This window comes from Alosa sapidissima, chromosome 17 (genome assembly GCF_018492685.1).
Source record: "Alosa sapidissima isolate fAloSap1 chromosome 17, fAloSap1.pri, whole genome shotgun sequence".
In the NCBI taxonomy this organism is placed as follows: Eukaryota; Metazoa; Chordata; class Actinopteri; order Clupeiformes; family Clupeidae; genus Alosa; species Alosa sapidissima.
Window position 1 is genome coordinate 28,180,862 of NC_055973.1, and position 20,931 is coordinate 28,201,792.

At 42.6% G+C, this 20,931-nt stretch overlaps 1 protein-coding gene across 3 annotated transcripts; it reads left to right on the forward strand.

Moving 5' to 3' along the window:
• The first annotated feature begins 888 nt into the window (after window positions 1-888).
• Window positions 889-20,568, forward strand: rnpc3 (RNA-binding region (RNP1, RRM) containing 3). Of its 3 annotated transcripts, none has more exons than XM_042068386.1 (17): window positions 889-960; window positions 3,503-3,665; window positions 3,881-3,928; window positions 4,021-4,130; window positions 6,972-7,061; window positions 10,186-10,297; window positions 12,322-12,390; window positions 13,166-13,305; window positions 13,768-13,893; window positions 14,836-14,999; window positions 15,544-15,579; window positions 17,446-17,619; window positions 18,122-18,216; window positions 18,331-18,389; window positions 18,553-18,685; window positions 19,436-19,508; window positions 19,901-20,568. In XM_042068386.1, the coding sequence occupies exons 2-16, from the start codon at window positions 3,510-3,512 to the stop codon at window positions 19,502-19,504; spliced, it is 1,581 nt and encodes a 526-aa protein (XP_041924320.1). In that variant the 5' UTR covers window positions 889-960; window positions 3,503-3,509; the 3' UTR covers window positions 19,505-19,508; window positions 19,901-20,568. The 3 variants fall into 3 exon arrangements, with proteins under 3 accessions (XP_041924320.1, XP_041924321.1, XP_041924322.1); XM_042068387.1 differs by having other exon boundaries at window positions 20,479-20,568; XM_042068388.1 differs by lacking the exon at window positions 15,544-15,579.
• Window positions 20,569-20,931: the final 363 nt, after the last annotated feature.

Below are 20,931 nucleotides of genomic sequence, written 5' to 3' on the forward strand. Positions count from 1 at the left end.
ACAAATACAAAAAATCAGAGTTGTTGGCACTGAATGTCTGAATGCAAGTGTTTGATTAGAAATGGAAAACACATTTTCGGTCAGATAAATGAAAGTGTCACTCTTGCACAAGGCCAGACATATGCTCATCCTATACTTCAAACACTCTCCTTATGCTTTGGAGTCGATCCCATTGCCCTGCACATCAAAGATGTCCTCTCCTAATGTAAACATAAGTGACTCAGGAATGGACAGAGCCAGTATAGCTGGGAATGAGACTGACTAGGCCAGGATTTGGCTTGGTCAGACGCCAGGTTTACTCACTCTTCTATGTAAGCCACACACACTGGGGCCATAGTGAAGGGAGAGAGACAGACTGGGTGAGTCTGGAGACACATTCACATATAGGCCCTCATTATCATTCAGATTCCTCTCAGTGCAATATATAGTAAAGTCTGTACCTATTTAGCTTAGGAAAACACTGAAACAAATTGACAAATTATAAAAACTATAGGCCTGTTCATTTTTATGAGTAAAAAAAAAATCACCTGTCGATTACCTTTTTTCACCTTAATGACATCTAGTGCTGAACTTTTTCACCTTGAAACATCTCTGTTTTTCTATCTGTAAGATGTCAGAATGCATTTTTCATCTTGGTTGGTTTGTATGGAATGTATAAGCTCTATGCATTAATGCACACGTTTGAAAACCTTAACAGGGACAAAGCTCCGTTATCTGTTAATTTTGTTTGCTGACAGTGACCTCTGTTGGCTAAATAATGAAAAATCCATTCTGTCTTGCCCAGTTTCAAAGCCAGTCAAATGAATATTTGATTGATCTCACCACATCCAATCATCGACGTTGTAGGAGGGACCTATTTGTTCTCTAGCCAATCGGATATCGTATTTTCCGGAAACATCTACTACATGCCGGATACTCATGTGAACGCTTTGAATTCGTGAACAACTCCTCACTTTTTAGGTATGTTAAACTTGTATTTCTTACATTTACGGGGCAGGTGAAAAGCAGTTTGAAGAAGAAAGCAGTTACCAAAAATGTTTCAGGTTATATCCTGGGACAAACGTCAAACCACCCCTTTGTGTTGAGCTCCTGCAGTTTACTGGATGTTAGCCTATTTCGCTACCATAACACGGGCAGCTAATGTTGCTTTTGCTATACAATAAATGTTGCAAAGTTTCAGCAGACACCCCCCCCCCCCCCCCCCCATAAAAACATGTTTTAGCCTATAAAACATATGTTAACATTTACCAATCTTAGTTTTAAACGTGCCTAATTTTGTGATTACTGACAGGGGTTGTCTAGTTCTAGTATCGAGCGAGCTAGCTAACGTTAGTTTAACTTTTCATCTTGTTTGTGCAGCGTGCAACCTATCTTACTAGTTATCTCATCATCCCATTAATTAAAAACGGATTTTATGGTACGAACTATGATTTAATTCAGCATGTCCAGTTGTATTGTACAGACATCTTCATTATGAATCCCAACGTTACCTTCGGAGATGCAGGATACAGTGGCAAGTATGCCTTTTGTGGACGGCACTGCTTAGTTGTCCAGGCCATAACGTAGACCAGTGCCTGGAAACCACATTTAAGGCTTTCTATGTTGTCTGTGTACTACTAGAGGTGTCAACTGAGAGATATAGGAGCAAAAACTGCACTGTACTGTACCAAAGAGTATAGAAGTAGGCTACTAAGTACTAAGTAGGTGGCGCGTGCCACTTGTCCTGCGACAGTGACCCGTGCCTAACCCATGGAACAATGGCAAGTGGCAGGAGACAGTGGGCACAGTACAGTTTTTCTCCTACCGAGTCAACTAACTGCTAGTTGTCAGAATGTTCCAGAATTTATAACCCCAAAACAGAAAATGTTGGGACGTTGTGTAAAATGTGAATAAAAACAGAATGTAATAATCTGCAAATCTCTTAAACTCATATTTAATTGCAAAAAGGACACAGACAACACATCAAATGTTGAAAATGACAAATTTGACTATTTCATGGAAAATATATGTTAATTTTGAATTTGATACCAGCAACATGTTTCAAAAATAGTTGGGACGGAGTAACAAAAAGTTGTGTAATGATAAAGAAAACAAATAGAGGAATGTTTCACAACTAATTAGGGTAACATGCAACATGATTGGGTATGAAAAAGAGCATCCCAGAGAGGCAGGGTCTCTTAGAAGTAAAGATGTAGAGGTATTCATCACTCTGTGTAAACTTGTCTGCACAAATGATGAAACAATGTCATTTTAATGCTTCTTAACATGAAATTGTGACATATTTAGGGAGTTCATTATCTACAGGACATAATATTATTAAAATATTCAGAAAATCCAGAGAAATCTTTGCAAACAACGGAAATAGCTGAAAAACAAATTGGATGGCCGTGGTCTTTTGGACCTCAGATGGCACTACGTCAACACCAGACCTGTTTCCAGACCTGTCATTGTATGGGCTCAAGAAAACCTCTGATAATCATTGTCTATGTGCCCAGTTTGATACTCAATTCAAAACTGCAGCCAAAATTGTAACAGCAAAAATTGCATTGAGACATGATACAGAAAATACCACCCTCTTATCTGGGCCTGAGCTTGTTTAAAATGGACTGAGGTAACTTGGAAAAGGGTCCTGTGGTTAGACTAATCAAAGTTTGCCATTCTTTTTGGAAATCATGGACTCATCTGGGCTAATAAGGAGAGGGCCTATCCAAGTATTCAACCTATCCAACTTGTTTTAGCACTCAGTTCGAAACCCAACATCTATGACGGTGTGAAGGAGCATTAGTGCCTACACCATGGGCATCTTGCACATTTGGCAAAGCACAATCAATTCTGAAAAATGTATTCAGGTTTTGAGCAACATATACTGCCATCCAGGTAATGTCTTTTCCAGGGACGACCTTGAATATTTCAGGAAAACAATGGCAAAATGAATTCTGCACATATTTGAATAGTATTTCTCCATAGAGGAAGAGTCCAGGTGCTGTCTGCTGTCCAGATTTATCAAATTAGGTGCATAATGGAATGAAAGGCATCACTAAGAATACCCCATACTGAGCAACTGAAATCCTATATTGGGGAGTAATGGGACAACATTTCATTCTCAAAACTGTAGCAAATAGACTCCTCAGTTCCTAAACATTTACAGAATTGTGTTAAATGAAGAGGTGAAGCAGTACAGTGGTAAACATGCTCCCGTCCCAACTTTTTTTGAAACATGTTGCTGGCATCAAATTCAAAATTAACATATACTTTCCATGAAATAGTCCAAAGTTTCATTTTCAACATTTGATATGTTGTCTATGTCCTTTTTGCTGCTAAATAGGGGTTTATGAGACTTGTATATTGTGACATTCTGTTTTTATTTGCATTTTACACAACGTCCCAACTTTTTTAGTTTTGGGGTTGTATTATGTGAACATTTATAAAGTATAGTGTGTTTTCAACAATTCTGGTAAAATCTCTTAAACAATAATGTGTTGTGTTTTTTCCCCCTCGTAAGGAGAGCCATGGCAGACCATGGGGATGGGTCAGTGCAGAGCAAACAGAGCCGGACAGTCATCGTCCGTCACCTGCCAGCTGACCTGACCAGAGAGGAGAAGGAGGACCTTCTTAAGTATTTCGGAGCAGGAGCTGTCCGGGTTCTGTCAGAGAGAGGAGTTCTGGTTAGTTCACTCAAAGAGTCTGGTGTGCCGGTGTGTCGACCACTGTAAGGAGAATATAGCCCTTATTTAACTTCACAGGAACATTGCTCTAGTTGCACAGCTTTTATTTAGCCAGTTTGATAGCAATGGTAGTGTAGATTTCCTTTTTTCTTACCAGCGTGCGTCCTTTTAAGTCATTATTCTTCATGATAATCTTGCCTTCATTTGGTCCACAGAAACACACAGCTTTTGCAACTTTTGACAGTGAGGCTTCCGCTGCTAAGGTATGAAGGTTTCTTTTTAACTGTATTGTAATGTTAATGGATGTAGGATTTAGTATGGCTGATTGGACCACTTCCCCTCTCTTCCTTCACAGGCACTAAACAGACTGCATCAGCTCAAGGTTCTTGGCCACACACTAGTTGTTGAATTTGCAAGGGAACAGGAGAGTGTCACTGTACTAAAGGATCCACCTGTAACTGATGGGTATGTGTCCTTCTTGTATCACAACACTGTTGATTTGTTTGTGCATTAAGGGGGGGAATTCTCCCATGTGCGCAAGCGTGCGTAAGTAAAAAAAACGATGCGTATTTCACTCTGCGCAATATCTCCCCTTTGCTTAAATCTATCTTTTACGCACGATAGAGGGAGTTACACGTTTTGGGAGGAGCAACCCCAAAATCTAGGCGTTTCTTATGGATACAACTCTTGCGCGCATTCTGTCATGGCTTAAGCACCTTTCCAGCTACGGACTCCGGAGGGCTGTATTTACTACAAGGCCACTACAAGGTGAAACAGCATATTGCTCAATGTCGGCAGTAGGCCTAGTTCTAAATACATGTAGGTTACACAGAACGTTACAAATTAACATTACAGTATCAAATTTGGTGCTTAATATGCTGATACAGCTTCATGTTTCCCCCCATTACAGTGTCACACGGTGCCATATTTCCCGACATTACCTTATCCATGAGGCTACATTGTGAAATAGTGAAAACCCCGTTATAATCACCCACGCATCTTCAGTTTTAACTTGACGTGAAGTCATAATCCCATAGCCTACTTTGTTCGAATCTGTCCATTTCTTTCCAATTTGACCGAAGTCATCCATACATTTGCACAGACGTCTGCACTATTGTCAAGCAGCGTTTATATCTGCCTGTCTCTTGATTCGTTTGTAATAGAGGCTGGTATTGTTATGCCAGTCTCTTTACTCAACTGCAGGTGTCAGTCTACAGCTTGGTTAGCATAGATATTACAGTATGAGAAGCAGCTGCCATTGCAACTTTCTTTCTCAACAGTGAGTTTTTAAATTATGGATATACACACCTCAAGCATGTCTTGACTCTTTATAAACAAACCTCAAAGCAAAAGTGACATTTTGTGAAGTCAATTTTTTGTTAGGCTATGTGATGACATCATGACACACCATTTTACTGTAGGCCTTCGCTATTTACGTTTTCAAAATCAAAGACTGGTTTGTGTTCTTTCTGGATTTAAATGGCATTCAGAAGGTCAGTGAGAAAGTCCACGCTCCACGTTTTCATATCAACCCTAAATGAATGAGGTGGTGGATCAGTCTGGTTCTATTTTAAATAAATCACGCCTCTTTAATAAGGCCACCTTTCGAACTTATGCGCTGTGGGTGTGACAGAAGCGGGAATGGGAGAATACGCGCAACACAGAAGTGTGTAACTGAAGTGCGATTTACACGCGAATGGGACAGCTCCCCCCCATACTGTGCAGGTGTTTAACAGAGCCAGAAAGGCTAGAATGGCACAAAACCCTTAGATTTCAGAATTTCCCTAGAATTTTCAGTCTAGAGCACCATAATCAAAGTCCTTGTCCCTTCACCCGGTGGCCATATTGCAACGCACAAGGGCATCTATTTCAGAACTGCACGTGTGCAAGGCTTCACCACACCAACCTTGCTCCATCGGCGAGATCACAACACATGATTGGTACGATGTATTCACAACACACCACATGATTGGCACGATGTATTCACAGCACACCACATGATTGACACGATGTATTCACATGTCGACTTTTGGCCATGGAAGGGGCAGGATATCCCAGTCCATATTACACCTCTGAAAATGGATATCACATGACCATTCACCTACACTGGCCATTTGTTTCCTTCTGGAAAAGGGTCATATGACAGAAGCTTGACAAATCATGCAAGGGTAGTAGTTACGGATATGACCCATTCAGGAAGATTGCATGATTGCTTTGTAAAATCTCCATTTCTGTCCATCCACACTCAAAACATGACGTTGGATTTTTCAAGGGTCCACTCAGGATCCTGTTTTTTAGCCTGGCGTAGCCAACTTTTTCTTATCAAAATAGAACATGCCATTTGGATTTGATTATGGAGCGTGTTTCAACCTAGCCTGGAATCCAGCCCGAATTTACCCCACCCACAAAAATTTAAAGATATCAAATACCTTAATCGCTTTTATTGCGTTATTGTACTGTTAATATCTTGTATAACAGACGTGATCGCCTTGAATTCTTGATTCTTTCTATCTGTTTTCAGAAATAAATGTGTTTTTAGTAGGGCTGCACAATAATCACAATCGTAATCGCAGTATGTATCAGCGCAATTGCCTAATCGCAAAATCTACAAATAATCATGCACAGTTAATTTTGTCACATTTCTGACTTTTATATTAATTTCATCCTCCTTGAATATGCCACTTCTGGTTGGTGAGTGTGCGTAGTGTGTGAGGGGCACAGAAATTCTGATTGGTGAGCTTCACAGTCGGTCAGGGGGTGCTGTGCTTCTTGTGTAGCGTGCTCACCAATCAGGGGTGGCATAAATTAAAGAGAGAGTTGGAATATTGAGCTGAATCTATTCATTGACATTCAGAAATCTGTGGGCCTGTGTGTATCTTTGGGGGCCAGTGTGCTGTTTCTATCTTTCCATGATGTAACTGCAGACTTCTTAATTTTTCTTGGACCTTGGAGAAGAACAGACCAGTTTACCAGATCAACAGAACAACACCATAGGACTAGTTAGGCTAATAGTTAATAGTTTACTATAATCTAATAATGGATACTTCCCGTTTTTGGCTTATATTTTCATTTTAACTGTTCACTCAACACTGTTCCAGTGGTTAATAAGAATAGAAATTTGTACAAATTTGAACAAAACTTGTTCAAATTTGTACAAATTTCAAAAAACAAAAGGGCAAAAATATATCCACCCAGAAATGAGATCATCTGGGTGTTTTACCCAATATCACCTCAAAACACCCCAAGTAAGGTGCATGGAGATCTACTATCTGATGCGGACTGTTCCGTCTGACTCTCCTGTTTCAGTGCTCCTGAGGAGAAGGATGGGAAGGGGAAGAAAAGTAAACTACCGCAGAATGTTCCTCTCATAGAGACTGGCGTTGCTCCAAACCTGGGGTGAGTAGCTCCTCTTTACTCTGTGCATAAATGTGGAATGTTTCTCCAGCGCTACACTTTGCAAGTATCCACCTGCTAGATCATGTGAGGAAAAGCGTATAGACCTACTACAGGGGCAAGTTTACGATTGTGTGTGTTATCCGTTACTGATCGTGTTTACATGCATTGTCAGAGATGTCAGAGATTTGGACTGGATTTGAAAGTGTGGTGCTTGCTGGCACCTCTCAGAATATGTACCCTTTTTTTCCCTCTTTCTGTCACTCATAGAAATGCACACAAAGCTACTCTCTCACTACTCTCTACACACACACACACACACACACACACACGGCTGGCCCTGTCAGCGTTGGCCCTTGTCGTCCTCCGAGCACCCTGACGCTGCCCTGGGCTGATGGAGCGCTGATGAGAGGCTGTCTCGGGCAGTCTCATGTCCAATTACGCGGCCCCGTCTGGCTGCGCTGCCCCGCGCGTCTGACAGGCCGGCTGCCACTGCCATGTGCCGGCGCCAGGTGGCCTTTGATAGAGACGCTCAGGGCTATGATATAATTCACCATGAGTACTAGTCACCTCACCTTCAATCAAGCGCAGCCCCACCGACAACCCCCCCCCCCCCCCTTTACTTTCTTTCCTTCTTTCATTCATCTGTTTGTTTGCTACCTCTTCCTTGGTCATACAAAAGAAAAGCATATGGGGCAAGACTTTTTACTTGGTTGTCTGCAAATAAAGAGGAAATTGGGAAATCTATTTTGACCATGTATATCTTGTGGCCACACTTATACCTTTTCTTTTCTTCATACAGTTATATATATATATATATATATATATATATATATATATATATATATATATATATATATATCAGTGGCGGCCAGTGGTTAAAAAAATAACGGAGGAAGAAATGTCCGTTTGATTGGTGTTAGTGGCAAATGTGAGGTTGTGATGGTGTTGTTGGCATATGTGAACGAGTATGTAGGCCGCCTACCCAGACACATTTATAGCAGCAGTATGTAGCATTTTAACTGGCAATGTTGTGCAATAAATGCTGTTCTGACATTCTTAGGAGGGGGGTCTGACCTAAGGAGCTAGGATAGCATGCAGCAGCCAGAAAAGTTGTGGGTTCAATTCTTGGCTTTCACCATTGTGCATTTGAGCAAGGCACTTAACCCTAAACTCCTCCAGGGACAATAGACTTTGTAATATAATTTAAATATACAAGTCACTTTGGATAATAGTGCTAAATTAATAAATGTAAATGTAAATAAATGTAAATTTAGGTCTGGGAAGTCAGGGAAGATATGTAGGTCTAGTTATGAAATACTGTTTTCCAGATGTGCAAAATTATGGAAAGTCTGGAGGTTTTGCTCAATGTACTAGGTATTTAAGAAATTTCAGTAGGCGTGTTCAATACTTTTTTCCTGTGGCATTCCACTTTTATACTCATAACTCTACTTATGAACATTAATGTTTGGATTTTTTTTATATGTGTGGATTACCTAAGTTAATACTAATGTCAGGTGAAAATTTCATGCAAATAGCCTCACTGGAAGTATACTTACTGAAACAAATGTTGACGTGTTCAATATTTATTTTCCCCGCTGTATATATTTATATATATATATATATATATATATATATATATATATATATATATATATATATCTATATATAGTTTTTTTTCTATATATTTTTTTTTTTATATTACCTTGTCTACTCGCTGATATGTCCATATTTATTTTATGCTGGTCTCTAGACTTTATTCTTTCACTGTTGCACTGTTGGACTTACTCATTTGCACCATCACCATGACACTCCCTCACACAGAGCACCTTACCTTACTATGCACAGAGAATCACAGGCTCAGTCCCTGCCTCAGTCATTGCAAGCGCCTCTTGATTAATCACCCACTACTGTTTTTAGAATTGATTTAGATTTAGTGTTATTTAGTATAATTTGTATTTTAGTATATTTAGTATATTCTTTATCTTCTACTGTCCTTATTGCTTAGTTGTGTTTTTTATATTATATACTTTTAATGACTTTTTTCTGCTGTTAGTGAATGTGTGTGTGATGTCTGTATGCTACTGAGACCTTGATTTTCCCGTGGGGCTCAATAAAGTGTCTGTCTGTCTGCCTGTTTGTGAGTTTTCCTTTTGGACTTGTCAGTCTTGATATCTAGTGCCCATAGTGGAAGTAGTTGCATGCATATGATGTATATTAAATTGCATGTGAATAATTGTGTATAGCCTACATCCTCACAGGCATCTGAAGATGCAAGACATTTCTAGGGGCAGTTGGAGGGTAGGAATCAGCACCCCTTTGCAACCTGTGTGCGCTCGTCTGTTTGGCAACCTCTTTATTGTCCCAGGGCCTAATATTTTGGCTCATCTTACAGTTGTTCATTTGATGTCTCTGCCGGTAGAAGCAGGATTCACAATTGTGTTACATGCACACAAAACTAGTTTAGTCTTGAAATACGACAAGGGTATGATCACTGACTGAACTAGCATTTTGTTGCTATTTCAAGCTGAAATGTCAAGCAGACATCAATCATTTTGTGCCCCGACTTCCGCTATGGCAATTCTGCTGTACCTTTGTATACCGCAGGCTCCGTCCTGGAAATAGTTGAGTGCTGTCTTATAGTTTGTGTCAGACATGGAGGCTGCCCTTAACACAGTAGGCAGGAGCCCTGCCATGTCCCCTACTTTGTTCCCTCAGAGGCAGGCGCAGACATCTGTTGAAAAGGGTTTGATTCAGCCTCCCTCGTGTGCAGTGCAGGCCTGTCGAAAGTGCCTGTGTAGAGGCTGAATAGACGGCAGGATTGCATGCCGGCTCCCCCCACTGTGCCTGAATGGAGCCGGGCTATCGAGTTCCTCTCGGGCAAACCACAGATTGACATTTTCCCTTAAAAAGAAAAATGAAACGAAAACAAAACCAGACAGCCAGAGCCCTCGAAGTCCGCTTCTTGCGGCTTCTTGCATCACTGTTATTTAGGTGCCCTGTTGTCGTAGGGCGTTTTTTTTTTTTGTATTATTTTGAGCGGCCATTGAGGTTACTTTTGTGTCAACAAAGGTCTTCATGTATGTTTGCTTCATAATGCTCAAGGACTGCCTCTTCCCTTCCACAGGTTGAAATTCCAAGCGAACCCGACGCTGAAATATTTATACCCTCCCCCTAGTAATGCCGTCGTGACGAACATCACACACGCACTGCTGAGCGTGCCCAAGTTTTACGTTCAGGTGAGTACGCCACGCGGAGTGTTCATCTTCCACTGTCTCTGCTCACTATCTAGCAGTTCACGCAGGGAAACCATGCCAAGCACGTGCAGTTCATTTCAAGTTCATGTGTCTCTTGTTTTTCCTTTGTTGTTGTCTGCTACCTGGTCTCGCAAGACTATAATTGACTCCTCTAAAAGCCAAAGCAAGCCCCAGCAGTAATTTGAATAAAAACTATAAAGGAAAACAAACAAGAAGTGCTGTTTTCTTCTGCCGGAATTTTAATTGGCACTAGCCAGTTTTACCCCCCCCCCCCTTTTTTCCCCTGAAAAGATCAAATAGCAAATATTTGCATTTAAATTTTCAGGAGGGAGAAAGAGCATTAATAATGAACCTAAGTGGTGCGAATGATTTATAGGCTTAACATTTTCCCCCTCCAGCCACGAGCTGCCTCTCTCCCCTCTACCCTGCCTTTGAATTATGAACTGCCAGTGGCCTCTGGGTGGCGCTGTTGTGTTGTGGGAGAGGCTGCGTCTCGGCAGTGGTCGCAGACGAGCCTCATCCTGTCAGTCACAGCCCTAAACGCTCCCGATCCATGTGCGGCTTGCAGCAATCTGGGTTGCATGTGGGGGCGAGGTCACAATTACTGCTTGTCGGCGTGGTGCACAACAGCAGGTGCAGGAAGTTCAGTGGGAGACAGACGAAGGGAAAGAGACACACCTGCATGCACATACACACACATACACACACTCACACATATATGTGTACACACACACACACATATATGTACGCACACACACACACACACACATATATGTACGCACACACACACACACACACATATATGTACGCACACACACACATATATGTGTACACACACACACATACACATATATGTACGCACACACACACACATACATACACACACCTGCATGCACATACACATATATGTACGCACACACACACACCTGCATGCACATACACATATATGTACACACACACACACACACACACACACACACACATACACATATATGTACACACACACACACACACACACATACACATATATGTACACACACACACACACATACACATATATGTACACACACACACACACACACATACACATATATGTACACACACACACACACATACACATATATGTACACACACACACACACCTGCATGCACATACACATATATGTGTACACACACACACACATACACATATATGTACGCACACACACACACATACACACATACATACACATATATGTACGCACACACATACACACACATACACATACATGTACGCACACACACACACATACACACACATACATGTACGCACACACACACACATACACACACATACACATATATGTACGCACACACACACACATACACACACATACACATATATGTACGCACACACATACACACACATACACATATATGTGTACACACACACACATATACACATATATGTACGCACACACACACACATACACACACATACACATATATGTACGCACACACACACACATACACACACATACACATATATGTACGCACACACACACATACACACACATACACATATATGTACGCACACACACACATACACACACACATACACACACATACACATATATGTACGCACACACACACATACACACACACATACACACACATACACACACATACACATATATGTACGCACACACACACATACACACACATACACACACAACAGTGGTTGTTGTGCTGCGCCTCAGACTTCATAATACACTCCGGACTCTTGGCAGTTATAATAAGCATCACTCGCTGGCAGAAGGTTATGACTCAGTGGCTCGCTCTCCCTCCATCTCTCTCTACCTATCCCTTTCTCCTCTCCCTTCTTTTTTCATGTGTGCCTTTGATATCCATCTCTCTTTTTGCTCCCTGTCTCCCCCCTACTCTATTTTTCCCTCTCCCTCTCCCTCTCCCTCTCTCTCTCTCTCTCTCTCTCTCTCTCTCTCTCTCTCTGCCTCTGGCTCTCTCAGGTCCTCCACCTGATGAACAAGATGAACTTGCCGTGTCCGTTCGGCCCCCTGACACCCAGACCTCCCATGGTGAGACTTCAGTTCAGCTGCCCCATCGCAAAGCTTTACACTTCCTATTACCACAGCACCACAGTGGTACCATTCATTTAGACTGCACTGTGGATCTCTAGACCAGTCTTTGCCAAGCGGTGTGCCATGAGAGTGGTGCAAGCCTGCTACAGATGAATTTATTTTTTCTTTGCCCTAAGTAATCATGAACAATTAGCCTGAAATTGTATATTGTTGAAATCACAATTCACAAAATTGCTTCTGAACCTGACCGACTATTTAATCTGCACAGTTGTTTTGCACATTTGTCCATCTTTCTTGAGTCAAGGAATGTTATACTCATGAGCAACCAACAATCAATCACACCTCAAACGCTGCAACAAAAAGGCATGCTGCTGAAAGGCATAGGAAAGGCAAGGAACACGGCCTTGGGGGAATTTGCTTTTTTGGCGTGTACCCCAGAGGATGCAGACTGCAGTCTGACACTGTCAGTCCAGTTTAACATAATTCCCTGGAAGTTGGTTACACCAGTTCGCCTATACTAGCTCCAGCTAGGCTTACATGTTCCTTTAAAAACGATGCCTGGCCATGAACCTGCCCCACCCCATTTTCAACCGTAAAAAAGATCATTCAAGTTAGGCAACAGGCAGATGGCGTTGTGGCTTTTGTATGATATCGTGGTGGTATGACGTGATATTTTCTTACAGTAAATGGTGCTGCAAGAAAGAGTTTGGGAAACACTGATCTAGACCATACTGTTTGTACATCTGAATCTTTTGTTGGTGTCTGTGTCCAGTTTGAGATGTACCACGTACCTGCGGGCCCCGTGCCGCCCCCCTACCCCCCGGAGAACCCCCCTCTGCCGACGGAAGGGACCGACGCCAGCGAGGAGGAGTCTGAGTACGAGAGCGAGGGTGACGAGGAGGAGAAAGAGAGGTACGTGTCGACGGACACAACCAGTTCTGCTTTTGTCCCCCCCCCCCCCCGACATTGTCCCATTTCCCTCTTCGTTTAGCTAGGGCGGGTCTCCACCTCCAGGTTACATCTGCTCACGGATGTCAGAAGCCATAACAACCAGCTATGTGCAACTCATTCACAGTAGTCAACTTAACTCTTCCACCTTGGCTACTACAAATCGAGTGGGGCCCTTAGGCAGTTCTATCAGCATCTAAACTGGAAGAGGGAGGCAAAGCTGTGAGTTAGTAAAGCTCAGACTTGCGGAGACGAGAGTGTCTCATACCCTCGTGCCGACCTTCAAGATGCTAAACACATGTCCTCCTCAGTCTGAGTTTTATCGACAGCTGAACACATGAAAGGTTGACCCCCATCTCTTCCTATTTACTTTACTTTACATCTGCCTCTTGCTTTTTTTCCTCCCCCACCGTGCCTCCCACTCAGGATGGTGAGACTGATGGGCCTGGTCAACCAGCCGTGCAAGAGGCCGGCCCGGACGAAAGCGCCAGCCACCAGGAAGAAGCCCAAGCTGAAGGACCTGCTCTACGCGCCCAAGCCGGAGCCCCACAGGTGGCTCAGCATAGTCACGTCTCTGCATGTCTGCCAGTCCCACTACTGGGCTTAGAGCCAGTGTTTCCCATACATTGACTTATTTGTGGCGGCCCACCACAACATAAACATTGACCACCACACAATGATTTTCCAGGTTGTACTAAATTGTGCTTAAATCTGGTTAGCATCATAACCATGCTATGCTAATTTGCTAACAACTGTTGCATTCAAGTTAATTCTGTAGTGGTCTGTCGGTCTGTGCGCACAGAACGTATGGCAAAGATGCGCTCCTCTCATATCCTCCTCTATAGGCCAGTCTGGCTTTGAGGAAAATAGCAGTAGTACATATCAGCATGCAATAATTAGTACATATAGAAAGGTTAGTTGCTTACTAGTATAATAGCAATAAATTTGCTGCTGCTGATTGTAGAACTCATAAGTTATACGATCTAGATATTAAATGTATATTTGATTATTCTATATTGCTTGCAATGATGCTATTTTAATAGTCTCATTAGTGTGTATCGGCCAGGATAAGGTTTCATTGATTCTAGATTCTGCATATTATGGGTATTTTATTACATTGCCACTGGCTGTGCCAGATTAAGATGATCTGCCTGACATGTTTTTGTAGCACTAGAAAAGATTAGGTACTGGCTTGAAGCAACACGTTTTCTGGAAGATACTGCTGTGCAGATAATATTAAATTGTCTGTGATTGCATATTTAGACTGTGTATTTATACTGGATGTAAAGATTGTAACAGAAGGACTTGAATGCTTCTCTGTCTACAGTGTCGTGGAGGGGAATAAAATAAGTAAAAACATTTCATTTCCAAGCAGTCTGCATTCAAACATCTCTGTTACAGTCTCAATCCAGAGCAGCTTAGAAATGATCAAATGTTCTGACATTTGGTTCCCTCCTGTGCTCCTGTTCTGTTCTGTTCTGTTGTGTTCCGTAGTGCTACGGCCCCGGTTCTCCAGGCATCAGATGTGTTTGAGCAGCCTCAGGCCCTGGGTCCCAAAAAGATTGAGTTCCACATCCCTCCAGAGGTGTCCTCCATCTTGGAAGCCCCAGACCAGGCTCACCAGCAGGAGAGTGAGGAGGAGAGGGAGGATAACACAGGTAACACCTACACACGCGCACACACACACACACACACACACACACACACACACACACACACACACACACACACACACACACCGTACACCGTACACCGTACATAGGTAACACCTACACACGCGCACACAGACACACAGACACACACACACACACACCGTACACAGGCAACACCTACAGTACACACATACACACACATTCACAGACACTCACACACCTCACTCCCCATACACACCAGTGTTACCTAGAGACTGGAGTTTTAATTAACATACCGGTTAGCCCTGTGAATTGGGGCTCAGTGGGTGTGCATAGAGAATTACGGAGTCTCTATTGTCCTCTCCCTCACCCACCTACCATTCTCTCTCTCTCTTTCTCTTTCTCTTTCTCTTTCTCTCTCTCTCTCTCTTTCTCTCTCTCCCTTTCCCCCTATCCAATTCTTCCTCTCCCACCTCTGTCTCTTCTCTCTGCTGTCTAACTCGGTCTGTCTCGCTGATCTGGCTTTCTCTTTTCCTCTCTCTCTTTCTCCATCTTGCCTCTCCGTTCTTAGCTACACCAAAATGGAGAGTCGCTAAAGTCCAAACAGGTGACTGTGTACATAAATCGTTGTTGGCTGGCACAATTTTGTTTGTTTGTTTATTTATTTATTTATTAATTAACACCCCTTTTTTATTAGTTCTATTCTCTGAGAGGTTTCTTGTGCATGCCTATGGATGGTTGTGTGTGTGTTAGCCTTAATAGCTAGGCTGGTTTGCGTTTTGGATTTAGCAATGCATATTTAGAAGGGTCCCAATGTCTTTTCATCTTTCCAATGCAAGTTCACATATAGGTTTACATCCGTGTTTCACAAAGTGTGAGGCATGTATTCCTGTGTGAGTGCATGTCTGGCTGTGTTTACACAGTACTTGTAAGCCTGTCCTCTTTTCAATTGGCCTCAATCTTGCGTTTGTTTGTTTTGCACTCTTCAACCAAAACAAAGTAGAAAGTAGAAAGGAAAAAAAAAAATTCACTAAAAGGAAAATATGAAAGACTGCCACCCTCCCTCCCTGCCTGTCTCACTCTTTCTCTCAGCCTCCCTGAGACCAGATTGACAAGGCCGTTTTCCCCCTTTCCTTCTCTCTCCATCTCGTTTCGGGCAGATAAACAATACATTTCAACACAGGGAGGGGAGCGCAAGCTGCATGATAAGGTTTTGGATAATTCAGATTACAGGAGGAAACCAAAAAAAAAAAATCAGAGTTTTCACAGGCGAATTTATCAGAGCCTGGCTTTCTGCTCTGATACACACACACACACATGCACATACAGACACACACATGCACACACAGACACACACATGCACACACACACACAGACACACACACACACACTCTCTCTCACTCGGATGCACCCGTCCACATCTGAACGACAAGGCTGCAGAGGATTTGCGCCGGCTTGTCGCGCCATCATCCTTTCCCCTTACCCTCCCAACCACACACAAACACACACATACACACCACTCACTCTTTCTTCTTTTATCCTCTCGCACGCGTCTCATCTCGTCTGATGCCCATGTGCCAGATGCCAGTCGTGCCCTGCCCTGCCCTGCCCCGGCTTCCCTGTCGAGGGGCTCACACGAGAGAGAGAGAGGCACGGCACGCTTGAACGTGGCCCGCTTTGTTGTGTAAAGAGGAAAAACACAGTGTGGCTTTAGCGTTGCTGAGGATTTGGTAATGAAGGGACATGCTTGGATGGATGTGACCTTAGGTCTGTGTGATTTAAGTGGTTCTAATGTGTGTGTGTGTGTGTGTGTGTGTGTGTGTGTTTGTGTGTGTGTGTGTATTGGTTAAAAATCTTAATTTGGTCCTCATTATCTTTTGTAGCTAACACACACCTAAACAAACTCTTTTGTGTGAGAAATTGTAATAATTTCAACATTAAACATGCTTCGGACTTTCATCTCTACCATTTCCAAAACCAGGAAACAAAGTTCTGGCAGGGCTGACCATTCATTAAAGCAACACCAAAGAACTTTCCCTCTGTCACACGCATGCTATTTGTTTATCCAGCACCGGCTTTGCAAATAACGATGTCCACAGACAAGGTAGAATATGTTGCACGATTTATTAAAAAAATTAGCCTACGATGTATTGCGACATTAGATGCAAGTCAAATTTGTAGTTTCTTATGTCTCATTCCATTGAACTACAGATCCGCTACCCGATCTGGCAAACTTACATAGTGCGGTTATAGCCGATAGAGGGCCGCGAAGCAAATGCAGAATTGCCGTTCACCCTGTTACAAGTTGATGAACGGCTGAAACGATTTTGGAAACATTATTTTAAGGTATAAAAAACTCTTTGGTGTTGCTTTAAGCACTCTCTCTCATTCTCTTTCTTTCTTTTCATTTCTTTCTTTCTTTTCATCTCTTTCATCTCTCTCTCCCCCTCTCGCGTGCTCTTTCTCGCTCTAGCAGAGACAGATGACCAGCAAGGTCCCTCGGACGAGGTGGCGGACGGCTTTGGCAAGATCTACCCAGCTGTCCAGGCCCCCCCAACGCAGGAGGAGGACAGTGGAGAGGAAGAGGACATCCCCTCAGACTTCATCTCCAGGAAGGAGCTGGACAAGGGACGTCTCTCCAGGGACGGTAAGGGATACCCCATGCCACCGTCCCTGGAGAGAGAGAGAGACACACACACACACACACACACACACACACACACACACTGAGTAAACCACTCCACATCAAACAGCATCAAATATACTGGATATGAGCAGCATTTCGGTTTCATAGAAGAGACCCATTTTCTGATTAATAATTTATATATTTTTAAAATTCTGGAGCGCTCGCTGTGTGAAGCTAAAATTTTCACACATGTGACTGACAATCCACTAGGGGTGCATGAAGGTGTGTCTGTTTTGGAGTGACGCTGAAGGATTTGCACGCATCAATTAGAATGCACACCTCCGTTTTGCTCTTGTCTGTCTTGTTTTACACCAGAATGCATTTTTTTGTGTGTGTGTTTGATGCTGTGTTTGTGTATCAAAAAGCTGTCTGCTGATTTAAGTCTCGTGTCTTGCTGACTTTGTTCTCCTCCTGAGTCTCCTGCTACCTTTCAACATCCTCCTCTCTCACCCCTCTAAAACAGAGATGAAAAGGATGTCTGTGTTTAAAAATTATGAGCCCGGCGAAGTGACCTGCAGGTTGTACGTGAAGAACATCGCCAAGCAAGTAGAAGAAAAAGTAAGTACCTGCACCATGGGAAGACTCCCACTGAAGCAGCAGACGAAGACTGAAGTGTAGGAGTTCATCGATTAAAATTGGATTGGTTCTCACTGCTGCCTTTGTCATCTTTAGGACTTAAAGTACGTCTATGGCAGGTACATCGACATCACATCAGAGGCAGAGAGAAATATGTAAGTGCCATTTTTTTTCTTTAAGATCTCTTGTCTCCTTGAAAAACTTAAAATCAGTTGTGTTGATGCAGCCAAACAGTTCTGTAAACATTTTGTGTATTGAGCCTGAGTCTCAGGGCCATGTGGTTTCCATTACTTCAGTGTGTGCCGTTCTCCCCTGCAGGTTTGATATAGTTTTAATGAAGGAGGGGAGAATGAAAGGTCAAGCTTTCATTGGCCTGCCCAGTGAGAAAAGTGCAGAGAAGGCCTTGAGGGACACCAATGGATATGTGCTCAACGACAAGCCACTCGTCGTGGTATCCTTTGCGTGTCACATTGACGTTTCTTTTCTTATTCAGGAGGAAGTGGCTGTGAATGGCCTTGTGTAATTATGGAACGATTTTGTGTGAGAGGTTTTAACAGTATTTATTTACATAAACTTTTATTAATTTAGCAGACACTACTGTAGCATAGCTACAATACAAAGGAGACCTCAGGTAACAATAAATATTATTACAGTACTACTACCAGAGGAAGTATTAGGAAGTAGTTTAGGAAGTACTAGTCAAAGTGGTCGAAGGAAATATGTTAGGAGAGGAGGTACTCTCGGAAGAGTTGAGTCTTCAAAAGTTTCCTGTCGATAGAGAGGGATGCCCCTGCGCTGGTAGCACTTGGTAGGACATTCTACCAACAGGGAACTACAAATGAAAATAGTCTGGATTGCCGTGCGTAGGGCCAGATGACGTTACTTCGAGATGGCGGGAATGACAGATAGAGTTGGGTAGAATCTGCGTAGCAGTGATCTGAGAAGCCGTGCGAGCAGATAATCAGGCTCAGCGAAGTGGGGTACATGTTAAAGAGAAGGAGCCCCAGCACCAAGCCTTGGGGCACCTCGTTTGGTGAGGCGGTAAGATGCAGGCTTTGTCTTAGCCAAGACACATTTAACGATCACCCAGTGAGGTAGGATTCAATTTATTGTTTTCACCATGCTAGTTAATGGTGTCTGCATAGCAGAGAACAAACATTATTCCATTGCTTGCATTGTGAGTCCTTGACCCAGAACACAGCAATTTGCTCGATCAGCCAGACCCAAACAAGATGCTGGAGATACAAAGAAACCACCAAAGAGGTCTTAGAAGGGTAAGCTACAGTCCTGTCTCCTTGGGGATATTTTAGAAGGGATTTCTAAGATGTCCAGCTACCATTCAAAATATTTAGCACTAAAAGCCGTGTAAAACTGGGTAAGCATATTAGAAATGCAACGACAAATCGATTTATTGATTAATTTACCAGTAGTAGTTGACATTATCTTGAGGATTTCAATTTGAGGACATCAACATGTTTCACCATGTTCCGAAATTATTTATAGACCAAACAACTATCCAATCGATCTATCAGGAAAACAAATCAACAAATAATCAAAAAGTCTAATTATGAAAATTCATGTTTTTTCCCCAGTCGTAAAGCAAACATAATCTTAGAAATATTAGAAGACATTGTATTAATCCAGTGAAATATTTCATTTGTTTAAGATGTTGATGGCAAAAAAAACGTCTCTGTTGGGATCGATGGGGAAATGTTGTATCCTTCTAATCATGGCATATCCTTTCAAGATACTGGTTTTAACGGGAATGTTCAACAATTAGTTCATCGTACCCTCATACTGTGACATTTAGGCTTCTACACTCAAAAGACCCACTTTACATGGAGTGATATTTTGAATAGAGATATTCACACTACCTTCACCTTTCAGTTTGCAAAATGATAAAAAAAAAAAACTGTGTGTGAGATACTACAATAGATACCTTTGCCTGAGTCACACTGCAGAGATCTGACGTTTAGTTGCACATTTCTCACTTTTCTGCTTCCTCCCATCTCCTCTCACCCCTGCTTAGCCCTAATTGCATTGGCAGCTCCTGTTTTTTTTCTCCTAACATGTCTGAAATAAGCTGTGCCCACATTTAAACTTTTATCTGCGCCAGCTGACTGTGTTGAACATTTGCTCTCTCTCTCTCTCTCTCTCTCTCTCTCTCTCTCTCTCTCTCTCTCTCTCTCTCTCTCTCTCTCTCTCTCTCTCTCTCTCTCTCTTCCCACGTCTTTGCCTTTACAGACTGCACGTTTTGACCTGACCACCCTTGACTGAAGACCTTGATTTGAATAAATAAATGTTTCTTTTATAATAAAATCCAAAAGAGTCTGACTATTGTCTCATTATTTTTGTGACACACATGACTGTGTTAGACAGTTACTCGTTTTGTTTTTCATCCGAGGTGTTATTAATATTCCAGCCCGTCCGTTGTAGTGTGTGGTTGTGTATCATTTTCACACATGTGGTGACGGAGATGAAGTGAGTCAACGCAGGCTATCCGAAATCCATCACAGCTCCTGGGTGCTAAGCAACAGATGGTGGTGTCAGCGCCGTGAGACTGGCGATGACTGGCAGAGAAGGAAAACAAACATGCAAACAAACAAACAAACAAACAAAGGGGGGGACGTGTGTGGATGGCAGCCTTGGCTGAATAACTGGCCTTGATCTAGCGAAACAGAAGCTGCAGTCTGTACT